The following is a 23,276-nucleotide window of genomic DNA, read 5'->3' as shown; positions in this document are numbered from 1 at the left end:
AAGTGGAGCCGAGCCGGAATTTTGCATAATGTAAACGAAAAATTTAGATACACTTTTATTTCCTGATCACATTTGAGATTAACTTTACCGTATTGATATTCGACACAGAGAGGGGGGCCATAAAGTGAAGGGAACAAAGAGGTGATGGCGCAGAGAGTAAAGGAAGAGGCGAGATGGAACAGCTCAAACTCGATACGGTATTTAGTCTGTTCCCCCGCAGCTGCTGTAGGCAGCTAGTTTGACACAAAGAAATGGTTGTTGAATGACGCAACCAGCCACAAATACTTTAAAAAAATATTTTAATGTCATCACTGCTTTCAGGCATGAAGCCCATCTTCAGAAAGGTAACTTTACTAATTACAGTAATTTATTTTTCAGCAGCATACCGTCCGCCCCCGCACTGTACAAGAATATTTTAATATTTAGCACCACTTCATACGTCTTGTGGATAACAAAAACATGCTAATGTGCCTGTCTTTGGTAAGTTACAAAGTGAAACTTTAATATCTACACTACTGGCCATTAAAATTGCCAGAACACGAAGATGACGTGCTAGAGACGCGAAATTTAAGCGACAGGAAGAAGTTGCTGTGATACGCAAATGATTAGCTTCTCAGAGCATTCACACAAGGTTGGCGCCGGTGGTGACACCTACAACGTGCTGACATGAGGAAAGTTTCCAACCGATTTCTCATACACAAACAGCAGCTAACCGGCGTTGCCTGGTGAAACGTTTTTGTGATGCCTCGTGTAAGGAGGAGAAATGCGCACCATCACGTTTCCGACTTCGATAAAGGTCGGATTGTAGCCTATCGCGATTGCGGTTTATCGCATCGCGACATTGCTGCTCGCGTTTGTCGAGATCCAATGACTGTTAGCAGAATATGGAATCGGTGGGTTCAGGAGGGTAATACGGAACGCCGTGCTGGATCCCAACGGCCTCGTATCACTAGCAGTCGAGATGACAGGCATCTTATCCTCATGGCTGTAACGGATCGTGCAGCCACGTCTCGATCCCTGGGTCAACAGATGGGGACGTTTGCAAGACAACAACCATCTGCACGAACAGTTCGACGACGTTTGCAACAGCACGGACTATCAGCTCAGAGACTATGGCTGCGGTTAGCCTTGACGCTGCATCACAGACTGGAGCACCTGCGATGGTGTACTCAACGACGAACCTGGGTGCACAAATGGCAAAACGTCATTTTTTCGGATGAATCCAGGTTCTGTTTACAGCATCGCGATGGTCTCATCCGTGTTTGCCGACATCGCAGTGAACGCACATTGGAAGCGTGTATTCGTCATCGCCATACTGGCGTATAACTCGGGGTGATAGTATGGAGTGCCATTGGCTACACGTCTCGGTCACCACTTGTTCGCATTGACGGCTCTTTGAACAGTGGACGTTACATTTCAGATGTGTTACGACCCGTGGCTCCACCCTTCATTCGATCCCTACGAAACCCTACATTTCAGCAGGATAATGCACGACCGCATGTTGCAGGTCCTGTACGGGCCTTTCTGGATACACAAAATGTTCAACTGATGCCCTGGCCAGCACATTCTCCAGATCTGTCACCAACTGAAAACGTCTGGTCAATGGTGGCCTAGCAACTGGCTCGTCACAATACGCCAGTCACTACTCTTGATGAACTGTGGTATCGTGTTGAGGCTGCATGGGCAGCTGTACCTGTACACGCCATCCTAGCTCCGTTTGACTCAATGCCCAGGGGTATCAAGGCCGTTATTACGGCCAGAGGTGGTTGTTCTGGGTACTGATTTCTCAGGATCTATACATCCAAATTGCGTGAAAATGTAATCACATGTCAGTTCTAGTATAATATATTTGTCCAATGAATACCCGTTTATCATCTTCATTTCTTCTTGGTGTAGCAATTTTAATGTCCAGTAGTGTACTTACGTACGTCCCAGAGCTCTGCGTGTCGTCTTACTTTAGTCATCGTGCCTGAGGCAGACAAACACATTATAATATTGCTCGTGTCAGATGCAATCTCAGATCTGGGTTTTAAATTCGATGTTTCTGTTTACAATGCAAAGACCGTCCACTAAGCAAAGATATCACTCATTTCCCAATAAGCAAAGATCTCAGTTGGCGAAACCGGTAATGGTATTAAAAGTACTTTTTGCCGGTTGCTCAGTTTAGCAGCAGACGTACCTGCAGGTCGGCTGTCCTCTTCTCGAAGTGCATGCGGATGTGGGTGCGCATGCCGCGCAGCGTGTTGCCCTTGTAGCGGCAGATGGTGCAGCGGAAGGCGCGCACGCCGCTGTGCGTGTCCATGTGGCGCTGGGCGGCGCTCGCCGTCGGGCTCACCACCTCGCAGCAGGGGCACTTCCAGCCCGCGCCGGCGCCGCCCCCGCCGCCGCCCGCGCCGGCCGCCCCCGCGCCGCTGCCGCAGCACTGGTGCGTCCCCACCTGCTCTGCCGGCACCAGCACCTGTGCCAACACCAGAGACGCTTTCTGACTGAACGCGAGCCACTAAGCTGCAGACGCTGCGAGGGAGCCGTTCTGCAACGCGGAGAGGGTTCTCTCGAAACTCCGAGAATGTATTCATACGCCGAAGCGCCAATTCAAATACAGAAATATGTAAATAGGCGGAAGACGGGCTGCGGTCGACAACATCTATATAAGACAAGTGCCTGGCGCAAATATTAGATCGGTTACTGCTGCTACAAAGGTACGTTATCAAGATTTAAGTGAGTTTGAACGTGGTGTTATAATGGGCGCACGAGCGATGAGACACAGCACCTCCCACGGAGCGATGAAGTGGGGATTTTCCTGTACGACCAATTCACGCATGTAGCGTGAATATCAGAAGTCCGGTAAAATATCAAATCTCCGACTTCCCTGCAGCCGGAAAAAGATGATGCAAAGATGGAACCAACGACGACTGAAGACAATCGTTCAATGTGACGGAAGTGTAACCCTTCCGCAAATTGCTGCAGATTTCAATGCTGGGCCGTCAACAAGTGTCAGCGTGCGAACCATCCTCGGTATGGGCTTTCGGAGCCGAAAGCCCACACGTGTATTCTTGATGGCTGCACGACACAAAGCTTTACGCCTCGCCTGGGCCCGTCAACACCGACAGTGGAGTGTTGATGACTGGAAACATGTTGCCTGGTCGGACGAGTCTCCTTTCAAATTGTATCGAGCGGATGGACGCGAACAGGTATGGAGACAACTTTATAAATCCAAGGACCCTGCATATCAGCAGGGGACTGTTCAATCTGGTGGAGGCTCTGTAATGGTGTAGGGCGTGTGCAGTTGGAGTGATACGGGACCCCTAATACGTCTAGATACGACTCTTATATACGACACATACGTAAGCATTTTGTGCGATCACCTGCATCCAGCCGGCCGCGGTGGCCGAGCGATTTTAGGCGCTACAGTCTGGGACCGCGCGACCGTTACGCTCGCAGGTTCGAATCCTGCCTCGGGCATGGGTGTGTGTGATGTCCTTAGGTTAGTTAGGTATAAGTAGTTCTAACTTCTAGGGGACTCATGACCTCAGAAGTTAAGTCCCATACTGCTCAGAGCCATTTGCACCATTTGAACCTGGATCCATTCAAGTCCATTGTGCATTACGACCGACGTGGGCAATGCATGCGCCCAGCATTGCTACAGAGTGATTCCTGGAACACTCTTCTGAGTTAAAACACTCCGCCGGCCACCAAACTTTCCAGACAGGAACATTATTGAGCATGTTTGGGATGCCTTGCAATGTGCTGTTCAGAAGAGATCTCTATCCCCTCGTACTCTTACGGGTTTATGGACAGTCCTGCAGGATTCATGGTGTCAGTTCCCTCCAGCACTACTTCTTCAGACATTACTCGAGTTCATGGCAAGTCCTGTTGCGGCACTTGTGCGTGCTCGCTGGCGTCATACACGATATTAGACAGGTGTACCAGTTTCTTTGGCTCTTCAGTGTAGGTCAGTCACAGAGCAATAAGGCAGACATCTCGTTACATCACCAAGACTGAAAAATCCGAGAAATCAGACGCCACGGAGAGGCTTATTTCTCCGTGCATCATATTAGAAAGGAGCAGGTAAAGGAAATTATAGTGACACACTGAGTATCTTTCATCACACACCATAAATTGTTTGCAGTGTATAGATATCTCATTTTGCTGCAGGTGTTTAATTTTTGATCGTAATAACATACTGCTTGATTAAGGACGAAATTGGAGTGAGTAGAACTAGTGGGAGAACGTATCAGAAGGTTGCGTGTTCAAATCAAGTCGGGTCACCAGTCAAGCAGAAACGCGTGGTTTCGCCGCTTCCATCTTGCGCTACCACATCTAAACTGACTGCCACGGTTTTCGTATCCCAAGCGACCTGAATGAAGGCAGCTTGGCCCAGTTAGTGGGCGATAAAAACAGACATCGTGTCTCGTGTTATTATTCGGCCCAGTATCAGACCGTGGGAAAGCAAGGACTGCGACCCAGCTTACAGAGAGCCACTGATTTGAATGGGTACTGGGGAAACACAAATAAAATATTTAGAAATTAGTACAAACATATATTCTGAAATTAATACAGAACAACGGATGCTTGAGTGAGGGGAGCCTCCACTGACATAGACACTTTTACAGAACGACATATAGATACAGCATTAGCATAGTGGGAAAGCAAGGACTGCGACCCAGCTTACAGAGAGCCACTGATTTGAATGGGTACTGGGGAAACACAAATAAAATATTTAGAAATTAGTACAAACATATATTCTGAAATTAATACAGAACAACGGATGCTTGAGTGAGGGGAGCCTCCACTGACATAGACACTTTTACAGAACGACATATAGATACAGCATTAGCATAGTGAAATACTCGCGATCACCAAACGACCTAAACGGCGATCGAATCCTAGCATCATACCCGAAGTCACGAACCGTTAAACTTTACCGTCGCATTGCGGAGCGTAGCTATAGACAATAGGCGGTCAGGGGCGAGACGGCAGCCAGGGAACCTCCTAAGAAGACGCTGCAGAGTGGGGCTGCATCGGCGATGCTCAAGGTTTTTGTTAGTTGGCCGGCACCTCACACTTTTGTGTCCACGGCTGAAAAATGTAGTTCCGGTGCCAACCTGCTGGATGGTCAAGCGGCTATCTGTCAGTTGCAGGGCCATAGACCTGGCCGTTTCCTCCTTGTCCCAGAAGTTTCCTAGCCTAGTGCAGCCTCGACCGTTGGGACGGCAGGATGTCCTGTATTCGTGGGCACCTCAATACTTGAAGGTTTTTAACGGCCACCGCCATTTTGAACAATTCCTTAATTCGTAGATCCTTTTAGAGATCTCGCTTCCTCTGTATGTAGGGAATTATTATTACCAGGTTTCTTTCATTTCTGTAACTATTTAGCTGCTTTAATTCGCGGTTGAATCTCTAGATACATCACCACTTCTCGACTCATCCTTTGTTTCCTGCCTTGCGCGGCCGCCAAAGCGCTCGTCACTGCACGTGGCTTTCTTGGGAGGGTTCGTGACACTATGTGTTACGATGTCAGTCGTGCAGTGACAGGCTTTACTGCCGCACTCACGCACAATGCTCAGGGAAGAGACTACGGTGACGGTGTGGTGACAGGAATTGATAAAGTGCATGCTTGCATAAACACACTTATTTTAACACGAAAGAGTAACGGAACACTCGACAAATGAAATGTCTGCAATATCTATTAACTGGCCATCGCGGTAATGCTATTTCCATTACAGTCCTACGCGAACAGTGTCCTGGAGAGTACACACCCCTCAGGGACAAGGGAGTCGGCCCATTGCGTGACCGCGGGACAACAGTGGACGCGTGTCCGGAAAGAAGCGAAGTTTCTTCGAGAGCGCGATGCGCCGTGCACTTCACGGGCGCTTCGAAACGAAAGCGAAAACGAACGGGGAGGGCCAAAGAAACTTCAGTGCGCGACGGTGGGCAGCTCGCATTGGGCTCGACTCACGTGGTCCGAGGTTTGCAGAAGCCGACTCTGGAAAAACGAGTCTGCACTCTTCGGTGGCTCAGTTCGCACTGCTGCGTCATTTGCTGACCTGCGCCGTGAGCGCTACACGCGCATCTAAAATTTAGCGTGTCGACAAATGCGCGTGACGGCGGGTACCTGACGCAGCTAGCTTCTGCCAGCTGTGAGCATCTCTGGTCCGTTTAAGCATTTCTACGGTACGGTTGCCCCACAACCCCTCTGCTGTCATCCGCACATCGCAAAATCTTCGTCTTCCTCTCTTTTATAGCCTATAGTTAGATCTTCAAAATGCTAGATCTGAGAGACACGAAATAACATGCGTTTCTCTTTTAAAAATCTTAATTGGCACACATTTTGCAAATTTATCGGGCAAGATATGTGACATCATTCCTTCTTACATTTCTGAAAGAAGGGTTCCGACAGTGTAAGACAGCTTTGCCACAAGGCCTTTGTGGAAGGCAGGAAGGAAGTTTAAAATTTAGCGTCCCATCCACGAGGTTATTAGAGATGGAGCACAAACTCGGATTTAAGAAAGAATCGGCTTTGTTCTTTTCAAAGGAACTGTCCTGGAATGTGCCTTTAGCGATTTAGGGAAACCGCAAAGAGTCTAAATCTGGATATACGGGTTGGACTTCAACAACTGTTCTCCCGAAAGCGAGTACAGTGCCTTAACCACTGCGCAACTTCGCTTGGTGTGCACTGTGTCAATGGGAAGGATACAAATTTTGTTTGTGGCTTCTGTTCTCCTTGTCATATGATAAAATCATCGTACTCTGTAGGCGCTCTTAGTGTAAACAGGATTCTCATTGCTGACAGCATTATCAACTACTTAAAATCTAAGGGCGATTAGCCGGATTTCTGAAGAAGAAGAATTATTTAGGAAGGGGAGAATCCTGCCTCGGGCATGGCTGTGTGTGATGTCCTTGGGTTAGTTAGGTTTAAGTAGTTCTAAGTTCTAGGCGACTGATGACCTCAGATGTTAAGTCCCATAGTGCTCAGAACCATTTGAACCATTTTTGAAGGGGAGAAAAGGAAGGAGACTTGTGCCACATACTACTAAATCAACCGTAGTTTTACTTCTCGGTGAAAACTTACTACTCTAACAAACTTTTTTTATTGTTGCATAAGATATGGCACTGAAAGAGAGCACATAAAAAGGAAGAAACGCTACGTTTTTAGGACGCAACAGAATGGAGTTGGCTCAGTTACAGGAGGATGGGAATGAAATCGGCCATGAACTCGTTTGGCGAAACTAGACGAATTGTTGTTTAATGTGCCCAACAGGGCCATTAGCTCCCGTGAAAGCATTCGCCTTCAAGAAATCAAGGAACACACACATTGGTATGTTGGTTCTATGGTCTAAACAACTGCGTAATAGAAGAGGACGCACTGTGGTGAACCGCCTTCTGTTTGCTTCAACGGGGAATGGTTGGTTGATTTGGAGGAAGGAACCAAGCAGCGAGGTCATCGGTCCCATCGGAACAGAGAAGGATGAGGAAGGAAGTCGGCCGTTCCCTTTTAAAAGAAACCACCCTGGCATTTGCCTGAAGTGACTTAGGGATATCACGGAAAACCTAAATCAGGATGGCCGGACGTGGGTTTGAACCGTCGTCCTCCCGAATGAGAGTCCAGTGTGCTAACCACCGCGCCACCTCGCTCGCTGGGGAGTGATTACGCTTAATAACTAGGTGTGCCGCACAAAATACTGACTCATTAACTATAGTAAGGGCACAACGATGAAGACTTTACTTACACTATACAGTGGATGATAATAAGAATATTGTAGCTTTTAAAGTGAGTTTCACTCTAGAGGTATGTCTCGGCACCACGTCCAAATGCTGAATAAAGATCCAACAAAGTCTTCCACCGCCTTAGCGGCTACTGCACTGATTACGCGGCGAAGAGCAAGTAGATGTCCAGAAATATGTCATTAAAAGGTCTCTTGAAAGATACTTTATTTCTCCGGCACATCACTGCTCAGCCACCAAAAACTCTTCAGTGTATGTATGAAACTCTTACTACGTTACACATTGATGCGTGGAACTGGCTTCGTATCCCGCAGATTCATTGGGTTTACATGAATGTTGTTAAATAAATATTGCGATATTACCTGTAATTACTTAGATAAATTATTGTAAATAAATAATTATCAGGCAACAAAACAATGTACTATTTTCACCTGCACGGGAGCGACGACTAGCTATTAAGAGATTACACCCGAAGGTAAGAAAATAATTGTGCTAATAATAGGGGCCGAGGGGAACTTTAACGGTCACAAGAGCCGATGTTAGCCGTTACTCAGAGACTTTCTTTCAGTGAGCGATACACTATTTTTTCGGGGTTTTGAAGAGTTCAAAAATGGTTCAAGTGGATCTGAGCACTATGCGACTTAACTTCTGAGGTCATCAGTCGCCTAGAACTTAGAACTAATTAAACCTAACTAACCTAAGGACATAGGCTTTAGCGCCTAGAAACGCACGGCCACTCCGGCCGGCTTTCGAAGAGTAGAGTTCCTTATGTTACCTTGTAGTTTATAGTTTGCTATAACAGATACTGTGTGAGTCATTTCTAGTTGAAGCCGTTATAAATTGAACTATAATATTGAAATGATTTCCGTACTCATACTGACTCTTCACGAATCATTAAAAACCTTGCCTCAAATACGAGCAGCAATCAAATGAGGTTTGCTTGCTTGTGTGAATGATTGTGTATGTGTGTGTCCTTTTCTGAATAAGGCTTTGGCCGAAAGCTAAATGTGTAACAGTCTTTTCGTTGAGCCTGACTGAAACTTAACGTGTGATCTTTATCGTCAGTAGCAATCTACCTCTTTCCTCATTTTGTTAATAATAATGTCTGTCTGCTTCAGAGCACTACGACAGCCTCTTTACTCTGTAACTGTTGTTTATAACTGTTGTTTATGATGAAGACGGATGCCGTACCTTAACTACTACAGTTGAAGGGCTTATTTTAATAGCGGTAAAAGTCCATTTTTGTTCATTCTGAGATACAGAGTCCTAGATAAAACTAGCGGTGTCTCTCAAGACGAGCAAGTTTATTTTGTTTAGATGTGTCAGTGGTGATAATTTTGAAGTTAATGAATTATGTTTTGGTTTCTATAATACTAAATCTACTGTAGTTCGAGTATTGGTTACCGTTTTAACAGATGTTCTCACTCGATTTTTTCTAGCTATCAAGTCATGCAAATGTACTGCTACTGACCGAGCGGCAAATATCACCGGCGATTTTTCACCGTAGCAAGCAAAAATCAGAGTTCTGTATGTTTACTTTTTGGCCTATTCTTTGAACCATGAAACCCAAGAGGTAGCGCAGAATGAAACCATGACGACAGACTTAAATGTGAAAGAAATAACCAGTTTTTTCGCAGATCCCCCAAACGACTAGCAAAATTTGAGCGTATACGCGCTGCTTAAGGCGCCAGCTTTATTGATCCTGTATCTCTTTGGCCGTTTTGCCCTGTCAGGGAGTGTTGTGGAAAAAGTTCACTGAAAGCCATTTTCTAGAATTACGAACAGCTAATTTCGTTCTTCGAGGAACTAGAGCTCGAAAAATTCCATGTCCGTTCTACAGCTCGAGGTTTCTCAAATTTTCATGAAAGGTAGTTACATCGAACCAACATGGCTCTTGACACTTTTATGTCAAATTTTAGGTTATTTGCATTAAAAAGACACGTCTACATGTTCTGTAAGTTACCTCAATAAATTTCTATATCACTGCAAATTTGTAAAATCATTTTTGAGTCATCCTGTATATACAAACGTTCCTCGTGAATTAATGTATCTATTGAGGAAATCCGTATCAAAGCCCTTACTCTAGCGCCTGAGATTAGCCCAAATGTACAGATACAGTTACCGCAAGTGACTCGACTATAGACAGCAGATGAAAATTTCCACGAGCTGCTGGAAAACAATGAGAGGCGGAGGAAAAAGTTATCTTCCCTCGAAAAATATGTGATAAACCAATACCACAGCCAATTTCGGAGGATTCCAGAAAGTCCGACTCATTACCTCCAGGCTGGAAAAGAGATCCTGCCTCACACATACTGGAAACTGATTCTGGCGTCCACAGTGGCGAACAGGATGAGCCCAGAGGGGCGGCCAAGAATAATATGTTGCGTAACGAATCTATAAAGTAACAGCAACCGATTTCCGGTTTTTTTCGCGCAGCGCTGCAGGTATGAGCTGAGCAGGAGACGAGCGCCGACTCACCTTGCACTTGGGGCACTTGCGGCCCAACTTGTCTTCGGGCGGCTTGGCGGCAGGCAGCTCTGCGCGCTTGGGGCAGTAGTAGGCCTGGTGCGCGTTCAGGTTGTCGAGGGAGGTGAATTTGATGCCGCAGGCTCCGCAGATGAACTGCAGCAGCGTCTTGTGGGGCAGCGGCTGCTGGGCGGCGCCGCGGGGGCTGCCGGGCCCGCCCCCGGTGGGGGAGCCGCCCCCGGGCGGGGACTGCGCCGAAGAGGGGCCGGCCGCGCCGGGCACGCCCGCTTCCTCGCCGGAGCCCGCCGCCGCCGCCGACGCGCCCGCGCCGCCGCCCTCGAGGCGCGCCGAGCAGTAGTGGCGCTTGTGCGCCACGTAGTTCTCGTGCTTGCAGAAGACGATGTTGCACTCGCGACACTTGGAGACGCCCTGCTTGACGAGCACGTGCGGCGGCAGCGCGGGCAGCTCGGCCGCCATGAGCAACGGCAGCAGCGCCGCGGCCGCCGCCGCCGCCCCCGCGGGGCCGCCCAGCAGCTCGCCGGCCCGCTGCGCCGCCAGCAGCGCCGACGCCGCCCCCGGCGCGCCGCCCGCCACCGCCGGCGCCAGCAGCGGCAGCGACCCGGCGGGGGGCGTCAGCACCGGCGGCAGCTTGGCCACGGCCGTCACCGGCTGCGGCGGCGGAGTCGCCAGCGACGGAGACGCCGACGAGGAGGGCGCGAGGCCGCGCCGCGCTATCACCGGCGAGGGGTAGGAGAGCGGCGGCGGCGGCGCCACCTCGTCGGCCGACTGCCCGTCCGAGCCGAGGGAGCGGGTGGGAGACACGATGACGCGCTTCTGGTTGGCCACAAGGACTTCCGGCTTGACGGCGACGACGCCGTTGGGGGTGCGCCTGGGCGACTTGGGGGAGGGAGCGTGCGGCGGCTGTTTGGGGCTGGCCACGGCGCCGGGGCTGTCCCCGCGGCGCGCCGGGCTGGCGGCCGACGGCGCGGGCGACGGTGTCGTCGACGCCGACGACGCGGACAGCAGGTAGGGCCCACAGCCCACGCCGCCCGCGCCAGCCGCCTCCTCGCGGCCGTCGCATTCGCCGTCCGCCGCGTCACCTTCGCTCGTCCCCACCGGCTGGTCGGCGCCGCCGTATAATGCCCTCCGCACGCTCAGATCTAGTGGACCGCTCGCTTCGGAGCCTTCTCTCTGCAACGACAGTTAAAAGCTCACTTAGCTGAGTTCAAAAAATAGTTCAAATGGATCTGAGCACTATGGGACTTAACATCTGAGGTCCTCAGTCCCGTAGAACGCAGAACTACTTAAACGTAATTAACCTAAGGAATCACACACATCCATGCCTGAGGCAGGATTCGAACCTGCGACCGTAGCAGTCGCGCGGTTCCGGGATGAAGCACCTAGAACTGCTCGGCCACTGCGGCCGGCTAAGTTGAGTTCGCGACTTGTCGATTGCGGCTCCAGGTGATCCACCTCACGTACTACTTCGTAGATCTGTTACTTCGTTGCGGCCTTCGTAATGCAACGGACTGAGCCAGAAGCAAGTTGTTGAAAACCAAACAGAATAACACTCGACAACACGAAAAGGTCGCCACCCGACTACCTGGATGTAATATTAAGTTGGAAATTGTGGTATGTTCCTGTGGAAGCAAACTGCTGAGGTCGTCAGTCTCTAGGTTTACATACTACTTTTTTTTTTTTTAAAAAAAAAGAAATTTTTATTTCATTTCATAATAATTATACGATAATGACCCACCATCTTAATGATTAGTGGGTCCTATATTTCTAAATTTACAGTAGCAGCTATACATTTTTCTTAACTACAGACAGTTCTACGATTTCTACTAGGCAGACTACTTCTTAGTTTACTAGCTAGCATAGTTTCTAGTTACTACGATAGGTTAATACTAACTGCCTGCAGCGTTACAATTGTGCCAGTTGATGATATAAACCTACTTGATGCCCTGCTCATAGAGCTAATCCCTATGAGCAAGCCCCTGGCACAGGGCAGGCAAGGGTTAAATTATCGCTGCAGGTTCCTAACTTACTATCCTATTCTAATTAACTACGTCTACTTCCTAATCTATGTCATTATCGGTGCGTTGTCTTCATCAGGATTTGCCCCAGTCCCCTTGGTCCTGGTCGTAGCGGATTCCAACTGTGAAGTCGACCTGTCCACGAACCGGCGGTATGGGATTGGGGCGGTGGTCGCATTCAGTGTTCTCTATTTACTTAAGCATGAAGGTCTCTCAAAAAAGTTGTCAGAACTTTTTGTGATACCTCGTTTGCCAAAGTATTTAGTCTGTGAAATGTCTCCTCCTGTCTTAAAAGGTCATAGGTGTTTGTGCTAGGTAGTTGTCTTCTCAATGTCCCGGCTACATCATCGAAAAGGGGGCACTCGTAAACCACATGGTCGGGAGTACCCTCCAGTGCGCCACAGTCACACGCAGGCGTAGCCTTTTTCCCAAACCGACAAAGATATGTCGGATAGGGGCCATGACCGGTGAGAAAGTGGAACAATCCTCGAGTTGGCTTGAAGTACTTCATTTTCAGTTTGTCCCTTACATCTGGCAGGAACTGAAAGGTTCTTCTACCAGTTTCATCCGACTCCCATATTTCCTGCCATAGGTTTACCCCTCTTTCCCTAATCTCACCTTTGTCCCTGACTAGTGCTCCCATAATTTCTTCTACCTTGGTGATAACCCCCTTTTTTACCAAGTACCAAGCAGCCTGTTCCCTAATCTTTATATCTAGGGGACAGAGCGGCATTATGATTAACAGGGCTCCTCCTGGAGATGTTCTATAAGCTCCCACGGACCTTAATATCATGTTCCCTTGTACTCTCCTCACCGTCACAGCAGGCACCACCCTCGTGAGCCTGTGAGCCCAGACTCCCGAACCGTAACCCACTATTGATGTCAGTATACTGTTGTGGTAGAGTTTAATTAATTGAGGCGGGAGGTGGAATCTCTTGTGTCTTATGGTAATCAGATTATTTAGTGATTGTAGTGCTTTCTGGGTCACGGTTTCTATGTGCTTTACAAAATTACATACTACTTAATCTAACTTAAGCTAACTTACGCTAAGGACGACATACACAACCATGCCCGACGGAGGACTCGAACCTCCGACGGGGGAATCCGCGCGGTACTGTTGCATGGCGCCTCAGACCGCGCGGCTAATATTAAGTGATATCAGCTAGGTGATAATATTCACCAGTAAACGTCAGCATTTCATTTTGGATTTATTACGTTTCCCTGAGGGGTCGGCTTTCATCATTCAAACTTAAATCTAGCGCCTGACTCATACTGGGCGGCTGAGTTTAGGATGAACAGCCCACTGCCTTTGTGGAAAGTAAGGAGATTCTATCACATTAATTCCGCAGGCGGTAAATGGTACGTCTTTCCATGTGACAAAGTACAGAGTTAAAGCTTCCCCTCACGTGGATCTCCGAAATAGCAACACAATGAGAGGGAACATACATGAAAGGAGGAAGAGGAGAGTGACAGAAGGAAAGCTAAGGATTGGAACACATCCCCATACTGCTGCGAAGCTGCTGCAAGCCGGAAAGCTAGAAAATGCAAAACAGGAGATGAGAAGGAACAGGTTAAACGCGCTTGGCATGTGTGAACTGAGATTGGGGGGACAAGGTAGGGGGAATGGAGACTAGTGAAAACGGAACAGGAATAGTGATAGGTTACAAATTGAAAAAATACGATAATGAAGGTGCAATGTATCGATGGAAGGTCGATGATGATACGACAGCAGGGAACTTCGTATATTAATACAAGTATACATGCCAATTAGCCAACATAAATATGAGAAAAGCATTCCGTAATCAGGCCACAAGTGCCCCATCGGGACCATCCGACCGCCGTGTCATCCTCAGCTGAGGATGCGAATAAGAGGGGCGTGTGGTCAGCACACCGCTCTCCCGGTCGTTACGATGGTTTTCTTTGACCGGAGCCGCTACTATTCGGTCTAGTAGCTCCTCAATTGGCATCACGAGGCTGACTGCACCCCGAAAAATGGCAATAACGGATGGCGGCCCGGATGGTCACCCATCCAAGTGGCGGCCACGCCCGACAGCGTTGAACTTCGGTGATCTGACGGGAACCGGTGTATCCACTGCGACAATGCCGTTGCCATAAATATGAGAAGGTGGAAGAATATTATGAAAAGGTTCAAAGACTTATCGAGAAACAAAATACAAATGCCCGCATTACTATTATGGGACTCTGGAATGCAACTGGGAGCGAAAGAAGAGACAAAGATACAGTAGGACAATTTCCATTAGGAATAAGAAATGAGAGTTGTGAACGACTAATTTAATACCACAACCTCACAGTGGGAGGAATATAAGGTTAGAAGGAGAAGGTGTGGAGAGGTTCAAACTTGCAGACACTTAAGGAGGTGGGTAAGGTGTAAGAATTAGAAGATAGGTTTATGGAAAAGAGGCAGAGTTGAAGACTGTGTAAATGACAAATGGATAAAAATGAAAGAACGACTCAAGGACTCTGTCAAAGAAGTACTAAGAATTAGAGAAAACAAAAGTATCAGGAAAGAGTGGATACCGGAAAGCATGTTGAAGAAGATGGAAGGTAGGAGATAAAGAAAAAAATGTGGAAAATCAAGAAGGCAGAAAGAGGTACAGGAAACTAAATAATGAATTAAGAAGAGAGACTGAAGAAGCAGGAGAATAATGAGGGAAAGATAAATACGAGGAAACAGAGAGAATGGAGAGACAGGGAAAGTGCGAAATGATATGAAGATTGGCTAGTCAGACAGTTTTAGAAAAGAAACCTGTCGAAGACTTGTTGTTTGAAGCGTGACTGAGTTCAAGGTGATCATTTCAGAGCGTCACGCTTTTGCACCATTAAAGAGCGACGTTGTAGCGCATGCGACCGAAATATCGCACTTTGGTGTCGCAGTGGGAGAAACTGGCGATGTTTCAAACGAGTGACTCTTTAATTCTTTCGTGCAGTGTATAATGCACACAGTATATGCAGGTAGTGGTTAACGCAATAGGCTACAGCATTAAAAATATAAGCTGTGGCTGGTACCTGGTGATGCCTGGGAGGCGTGGAGGTGGCGGGTTCGCCGCCCGTGGTGGGGTCGTCCCTGTGCGTGGGCTGTGACGTCGGTGCGTGGCCCGCGGGCGCCGCGGCGGGAGAGGCGGCCGGAACCTGCGGGGGCGGCTGGGGGTGGGGATGGGGGTGCTGCGAGAGGATGCCCTGCGCCAGTGGCTGCAGCGTGCCGTCGGCGAGCAGCACGCAGGGACTGTCGTGGTGCGCCATGGCCAACGCCGCCGGGCCCGTCAGCAGACTGGCGCCTTGGAACAGCGAGTAGGGCACCAGCAGGATGGGGTTGGTGGGCAGCGCCAGGATGGGCTGTGGTGGCGCCGGCGCCGGAACACCCACCGGCACCACGGCGGGCGACGCCGCCCCCGGGGAGGCGGGCAGCGCGGGGCCAGGCGGCGGGGAGGCGCCGTCCGCCGGCGACGCGGGGGCGGACTCGCCCGTCGACGAGGAGGCGGCTGTGGCGGGAGCGGGCGCCGCCGCCTTGGCCGCCGGCCCCAGGTGCGGGGGGCCCTTGACGACGTGGCGCGTGCTGCAGTAGTGCATCTTGTGCGCGCGGAACGTCTTCACCGACGAGAAGCGGATGTCGCAGTCCTGGCAGTAGCGGTCCACCAGCTGCGGCGCGCCCACCGCGCCGGCGTCCGCCCCCGCGCCCCCAGGCTGCACCTCCCCGTTGACGGTGGCGACGGCGGCGGCGGTGGCGGCGGCGGGCGCGGGCGACGCCGAATGCATGCGCATGTGCCGGTTGAGGCTGACCTTCTTGTCGGCGCTGTACGAGCAGTGCGGGCAGGCGTACTGCTTGCCGGTACGCGCCGCCTTGGCCGCCGGGCCCTGGGGCGGCGCGGCGCCGCCCTCGTGGCTGGCGTCGGACGCCACGCTCTCGTCGCCCTGCAGCGCGCCGCCCTCACACGCGCTCGGCGCCGCGCGGCCCTCCTCGCTGTCACTGTCTGATCGGCCTGCAAGACGCACCACACCTCTAGCATCCACACTGAACAGCGCCAAAAAACTCCTATTACAAGTACACCGTGCTTGACAGTAGCTGGGGAGGGGGGCGGGGGGAATTCTGTATTGAGTCGTACTTTTAAGTTGGTTATTGAGGCTACAAGTTACCACCTCATACATTCGTTAGTAAAAATAAGATACATTATGTACTATCGAGTGCTAAGACGTGTCATTTCTTCATCGTCTATGGTCCAGCATTTAGTCCGTCTAGGCGGCCTTCCAAGATTTGTCAAACAGTACGTTCTTCGCTATTTAACTTTGCGGCCGGATCCCGTTCCTGCAACATAGTCGTCAACGTAACATAGGGCAGGAAAATCGTGTGCGCCATCTATCTATGAAACTTTGTGTGTTATAGGTTTTTAACAGTTTGTGTTCTATGAGACTAAATTTGAGAGTCAGGCCTTCGTTAGCCTAAACGAGAGCGGCAAACCACCTGAAAACCTCACTCACGCTGACCGATGTACCAGCCCACAGACACTGATCCGCTGCGCGAATTAGATCAAGGTCTGGTTCACCTCTCTGTCTCGCAACCTAATGCGCAGTGCGTTATGGTTCAAATGGTTCAAATGGCTCTGAGCACTATGGGACTTAACTGCTGCGGTCATCAGTCCTCTAGAACTTAGAACTACTTGAACCTAACTAACCTAAGGACATTACACACATCCATGCCCGAGGCAGGATTCGAACCTGCGACCGTAGCGGTCGCGCGGTTCCAGACTGTAGCGCCTAGAACCGCTCGGCCACTCCGGCCGGCTGTGCGTTACGCTGTACGAGTAGATCACGTGACATCTCTAACGACACTGAAATACATATTAATAAATTAACGTCGCAGTTAGCGACCTGCATACGTTTAGGAAATGCTCCACGAGATTACTCACGACTTTCTTATATCCTCCGACGTTATTTTTGGGCTCCCAAATATCCAAGATGATAGTATTCTCTGTGAAACTCATATTGCAAAACTATATCACGCGTGTCATATTGATCATTATGCTAGAAACTCCTATCATCAAACGTCTTCATTATTCACTGTATTAGTAACGTGGAGGAGGATTGCACAGACATGCCCGCCGTTCTAACTGGTGCCCATTGTACAGTGCATGCGTCTATCACATCTCTCAAATACGTCGCCACAGCACCGACTCTCTCTGACCAACCTTGCTACGAAGGCATGTAATGGCGTTCTTACATTGGTCATGATCATTTGTATATAGCCTATGAATCTATGTTCGTGTTAATCTCAGTATGCTCTGCCGTCCGCGGTGGCCGAGCGGTTCTAGGCGCTTCAGTCCGTAACCACTCGACTGCTACGGTCGTAGGTTCGAATCCTGCCTCGGGTATGGATGTGTGTGATGTCCTTAGGTTAGTTAGGTATAAGTAGTTCTAAGTTCTAGGGGACTGATGACCTCAGATGTTAAGTCCCATAGTGCCCGGAGCCATTTTTGAATCAGTATGCTCTAAACATAACGGAATGTGACATATTTTTCATTTACTCCGCCCCCACCCACAAAAGTGTCTACACTCAAAGGAGGTTCATCATAAAATACCACCTTGGTACTCTGACTGTTACTCTGATTCCAGTTATTATGTTAAATATTTTCGGTAGCCATTTGCCATGGTGGTGCGTGCAGGTGAGCGGTATGAGCTTACGATCAGAAGATCCGACACTGTGTCTAGTCCTGATGTGGTTCCACGAGAAACATTTGTGTTCCAGCACCAACAAGTTCTGCGAAAATTTTCAAATCATTAGATCGTCCGCTGCTTTTCGCCAAAACTGCTAAAGGAGAAAAAGAATATAAATATAGTATTTTTAGCATTTCGCCGAAACTGAACCTAGATAACGGTGTTAAACTGAGAGGTGGAGGAGAAAATGATACGGTACCTTTGAGATTCTTGAGCCTGTGCGAGCAGTAGTAGGTCTGGTGTGCCTCCAGGGTGCTGGAAGAGCTGAAGCGGATGCCACACGGGGAGCACATGAACACAGGCACTGCAACAAACAGGCGCATTCGCTGCGTCATACACTGCCTACTCTAGGGACACCATCTTCACCTGCTCCTTGCTTAAACAGCGAACGTTCGTAACAATGCTATGCACTGCAAAATATTTTCACTTTGTTAGCCTTTTAACGTCGTCGGCGATACGAAAAGTTTCAACAATTTCCCCAGTCTTCTTGCGAATTTACAGCAGAAAACTTGCGGAAATGCTACATCACGTAGATGCCGTTACTGAGCTAATAATGACAGATTACCGTGAGTGGAATTCCTCCTGAGAGTTTGCGTTGGCATATACACACATCAAAAAAAGTTTTGCATCACCCCGCTTCACAGGACTTCTGAAGATAGACGTTGACTGTGGATATTGTATCACAGACACAGTCCCTCTGACTGTTGAGAGATGTCACTAACCCGCCCAAAAACGTAAACAACTATGCATGAGCAGCGCCTATTAGACGGAGGGAGTCTGTCAGCCGATGAGTTCCACTCATTCCACCAGGAAGGAGGTACACGGCTCGTGTTGTCTGTAGGTCAATACTGCGGTTCGATCGCGTCCGTATTTTTACTTTGTGCCAGGAAGGGCTTTCGAGAAGGGAATTGTCCAGGCGTCTCGGAGTGACGGTGTTGTTCAGCTATGGAGAAGATACAGAGAGACAAGATCTGTCGATGACATGCCTCGCTCACGCCGCCAAAGGGGCGGTACTGAAGTGGATGACCGCTAACTACGGATTATGGCTCGGGGGAACCCTGACAGTAACGCCACCATCTTGAATAACGCTTTTCGTGCAGCCACAGGACGTCGTGTTACGACTCAAACTGTGCGCATAGTGTGCATGATGCGCAACTTCGGTCCCGACGTCCATGGTGAGGTACATCTTTGCAAACTTGACACCATGCAGAGCGGTACAGATGGGCCCAACAACATTCCGAATGGACCACTCAGGATTGGCATTACGTTCTATTCACCGATGAGTGTCGCATATGCCTTCAAGCAGACAATCGTCGGAGACGTGTTTGGACGCAACCCGGTCAGACTGAAAGCCTTAGACACACTGTCCAGCGAGTGCAGCAAGGTGTAGGTTCCCTGCTGTTTTGGGGTGGCATTATGCGGGGCCGACGTACGCCGCTGGTGGTCATGGGAGGCGCCGTAAAAGCTGTACGATACGAGAATGCCACCCTCCGACCAATAATGCAACCATAACGGCAGCATATTGGCAGGGCATTCGTCTTCATGGACGGCAATTCGCGCCCCCATCATGCATATCTTGTGAATGACTTCCTTCAGGATAACGAAATCGCTCGCCTGGAGTGGCCAGCGTGTTCTCCAGACAGGAACCGTATAGAACATGCCCGGGATAAATTGAAATGGGCTGTTTATGGGCGATGAGACCCACCAGCGACTCTGAGGGATCTACGCCGAATCGCCGTTGAGGAGTGGGACAGTGTGGACCAACAGTGCCTTGATGAACTTGTGGATAGTACGCCAAGACGAATACAGGAATGCATCAATGCAAGAAGATGTGCCACTGGGTATTAGAGGTACCGGTGTGTACAGCAGGCAGGACCAACAGCTCTGAGGGTCTCGCTGTATGGTGGTACAACATGCAATGTGTGGTTTTCATGAGCAATAAAAAGGGCGGAAATAGTGTTTATGTTGATCTCTATTCTAATTTTATGTACAGTTTCCTGAACTCTCGGAACCGAGGTGATGCACTAAAATTTTTGATGTGTGTAATACATCTTTGTTCTGAACATGTTTGATATTTTTTCAACAACTCTAATGTAGTTACCAGAAATAATTTGCGGGAAGCTTATTTTCTTAGTACAGAGTAAAATCTGGTAAGTATTCTTCTGATGTCAATGAAAGATAACGTGCGGAGAACCTGAGTGTAAACTAACCGTTGGCCAAGAGCAATAAAATCACGAAATGTTGCAGCCCCTTGTAGATAATTTGCTTGGTCCCATTTCGTCTTTTAGCCAGTTTAAAGAGGGTTAACGTATGGTATGAAAAATATATACAGAAATTTTGTGCGCTGTGTTAACAATACACACACGCGCGCGCACACACACACACACACACACACACACACACACACACACTAACACACACACAATCTCTCTCTCTCTCTCTCTCTCTCTCTCTCTCACACACACACACACACACACACACACACACACACACACACAGACACGCAAAATATATATATAAACAAGGTCGTACCACGCATATGCAGATAAAACATTACCTTTCTTATGCACACGGAATCTGTGGACCTGTTTCTTCCAATGTACACGACAAACAATGTCATGAGGGAACAGATGGACTATAATTGAAAAAGAATCTTCAGCTTGTTAAGGAAATGGTATACGCGAGGGTGGATCACATGTGGCTCAAAAGATGACTTTTGGAAAAAAAATACGATTTGTGTCTGAACTGAGTTTCCACAGACTAGTATTGTCAAAGAATGAGAAAATTCAACATAAACTAGCATTCAGCATCACAAGGGCTGGACTCATACTCTGATCGTAAAGCTGGATGTGTTTAGATGGACAGTCTGCAAGCTGTGAACCAGAAACTGATGTCCCCTAATACATTATTTACTTTATTATTTGGAAACAGCGACCCTGCCGATTCCACACGCATTGACTCATGCGCCAATAGAAGGCGGATCGAAACCACTCATCGAAAACCAACATGCAAAAGATGCGCGCCAGAACAATAACTGAAGTAATTCTCACGAGATTACATGCGTTTTCTTCGCCAACTCGCAAATAAGCTGTCACCTGCTGACCTTACATAGACCTTGGAGTACGCTACAGATTAGTCTCTCAGAACCTACATTCCAAAATACAACATATTAGGAAAGTAAATATTGGTTCTCGTTCCTTTCGTCTCTCTGTATGCACAACCCATCACATATTTACGTTGCAAACCAAAGCTGACGCCCGGAATGGGTTTGTTGAGGCCAGTCTTGTGAGCAATGAAACACTGAAGCAGACGGGTGGCTAGCGTGCAGAGCAGAGCGCCTGGACAGCGGGGCGGCTGGGCTCACCTTGCCGCGGGGCGGGCGGCGCGTCGAGTGCGGTGGCGACCGCGGCTGCCGCCGTGTCCACCTTGGCCCGTGACGTCAGCAGCTGTGGCGACGGCGAGGGCGGCGGCGCGTCCTGCAGCGGCGGCGGCGGCAGGCAGAAGTACGGGCTCGACGCTATCGCTGCAACACACGCCGCTTCCGTCACTCCTCTGCTACGCTCGCGTATTATGCTGTGCGCTACAGTTACGAAATCATCAGGCGTCGTCCTCGGTGAATAACTTAGCCAGCAGGGTGTACTCTTCCGTCGGGCTAAAAGAAATGCCGTGAGAGTGGAACCAATGCACCAAACGGTGCAACGTATAGACGTAACACGGGCGTTGAACGCTCTTTCACAATTATGTAATAATTATGCACAATTGTGGTTCTCTAGGCCTTACATCCACTGTGTGATTAAAAGATCCGGAGACCCCTTTGTAATGCGGCATTGCCCACTAGATGTCACGAAATGCGTCCCCGGCAATATGAAAGAGAATGGGGAGTGCTGTTTTGTCGGCAGAGAAGCAGTAACAGCAGAATGGGCCGGTCAGGACAGCCCACGAAGGGCTGCAAATAGTCTCCAAGTGGCTGAATATCCAGAAGACCCTGCCCGCCCCATGTGAAGACATCCAACACCATCATGGAGCCACCACCAGCTTGCACATTGCCCTGTTGACAACTTGGGTCCATGGTTTCACAGGACCTGCGCCACACTCGAACCCTACCATCAGTGCTTACCAACTGAATCGGGAATCGTCTAACTAGGCCACGGCTTTGCAGTGGTCTAGGGTCCAACCGAGATGATCACGAGACCATGAAAGGCGCAGCAGGCGATGTCGTGGTGTTAGCAAAAACACACGCGTAGGTCTTCTGCTGCCATAGCCCATTAACGCCACATTTCGCCGCGCTGCCCTAAAGGATATGTTCGTCGTACTTCTCAAATTAATTTCTGCGATTATTCCAAGCAGTGTTGCTTGTCTGTTAGCACGGATAAATCTACGCAAACACCGCTGCTCTCGATCATTAAGTGAAGGCCGTAGCCCACTGCGGCGTTGTCCGTGGTGAGAAGTACTGCCTGAAATTTGGTATTCTCGGCCCGGTCTCGACACAGTGGATCTGGGAATACTGAATTCCCCAGCCATGTTGGAAATGTAATGTCCCATGCGTCTAGCTCCAAGTACCACTCCGCGTTCAAACGCTGTTAAAATTCCTATCGTGCGGCCATATCCATGTCGGAAACCTCTTCACATGAATCACCCGAGCTCCGCCAGTGCACTGCCCTTTTATACTTGCATATTAGATACTACCGCCATTCCTGGATGTGCATATTGCTATCCCATGAATTTTGTCACTTCAGTGTATACAGATAAACACGTACAAACGTGCCTATATCCGGTTTTATAATTTGTATGGATGTTTGAAAAGTACATATACAAAACTTCAGGCAGTGTAGTGTAGAGTTACGTGGTGTACCTAAGTTGAGGTTGGATTGTTTAGTATGACTGAACAAAAGGGTTCCGCAATTATGTACTGTGTCCGCGGCACGGACAGTGTTGGCCGTGATGAAGAGGAGGTGTCCCTTACCGCTGTGGTAGGCTGCGGCGGCGGCGGCGGCGGAGGGCGGCAGCGCGGCGAGCAGCTGGACCTCCGCGGGCGAGGGCCGGTGCAGTGCGGGGTCCGTGGCCAGGCTGGGGTTCAGCCGCAGCCGCGCCTGCCCCTGCCCGCTGCCTGACGGCGGCGCCGTGGGGGCCGGCCCGGAGGCGGAGGCGGGGGCGGCCGCCGGGGGCGCGTCCTCGCCGCCGCTGTCCGATCCCTGCAGCAGTCACCACTTCACTCCTACTGATCCGTGTCCACTGCGGCTACCATGTATTCCTTCTGCATAAGCATGCCAGATAAGTTAAGCACTCTCGAGTGACATCACGATAATTCCGTACAACGCCGCC

The 23,276-nt window shown here is 49.5% G+C and overlaps 1 protein-coding gene across 1 annotated transcript in view; it reads right to left on the bottom strand.

The window, feature by feature from the left end:
* Nucleotides 1-21,407, bottom strand: part of LOC124616391 (zinc finger protein ush) — a 28,012-nt gene extending 6,605 nt beyond the window's left edge. The window contains exons 1-5 of the mRNA XM_047144697.1: nt 21,319-21,407; nt 18,154-18,258; nt 15,255-16,225; nt 10,204-11,382; nt 2,180-2,458 (exon numbers count right to left, since the gene is read on the bottom strand). Coding sequence (XP_047000653.1) covers nt 2,180-2,458; nt 10,204-11,382; nt 15,255-16,225; nt 18,154-18,247 — 2,523 coding nt within the window. The 5' untranslated portion in view covers nt 18,248-18,258; nt 21,319-21,407. The remainder of the gene's footprint in view (nt 1-2,179; nt 2,459-10,203; nt 11,383-15,254; nt 16,226-18,153; nt 18,259-21,318) is intronic.
* Between the last annotated feature and the right edge of the window lie 1,869 nt (nt 21,408-23,276).

The sequence above is a fragment of the Schistocerca americana genome, chromosome 5, assembly GCF_021461395.2.
Source record: "Schistocerca americana isolate TAMUIC-IGC-003095 chromosome 5, iqSchAmer2.1, whole genome shotgun sequence".
Taxonomy (NCBI): domain Eukaryota; kingdom Metazoa; phylum Arthropoda; class Insecta; order Orthoptera; family Acrididae; genus Schistocerca; species Schistocerca americana.
Note: the sequence above shows the minus strand (reverse complement) of the source record. Positions and strands in the feature narration are given on the sequence as shown.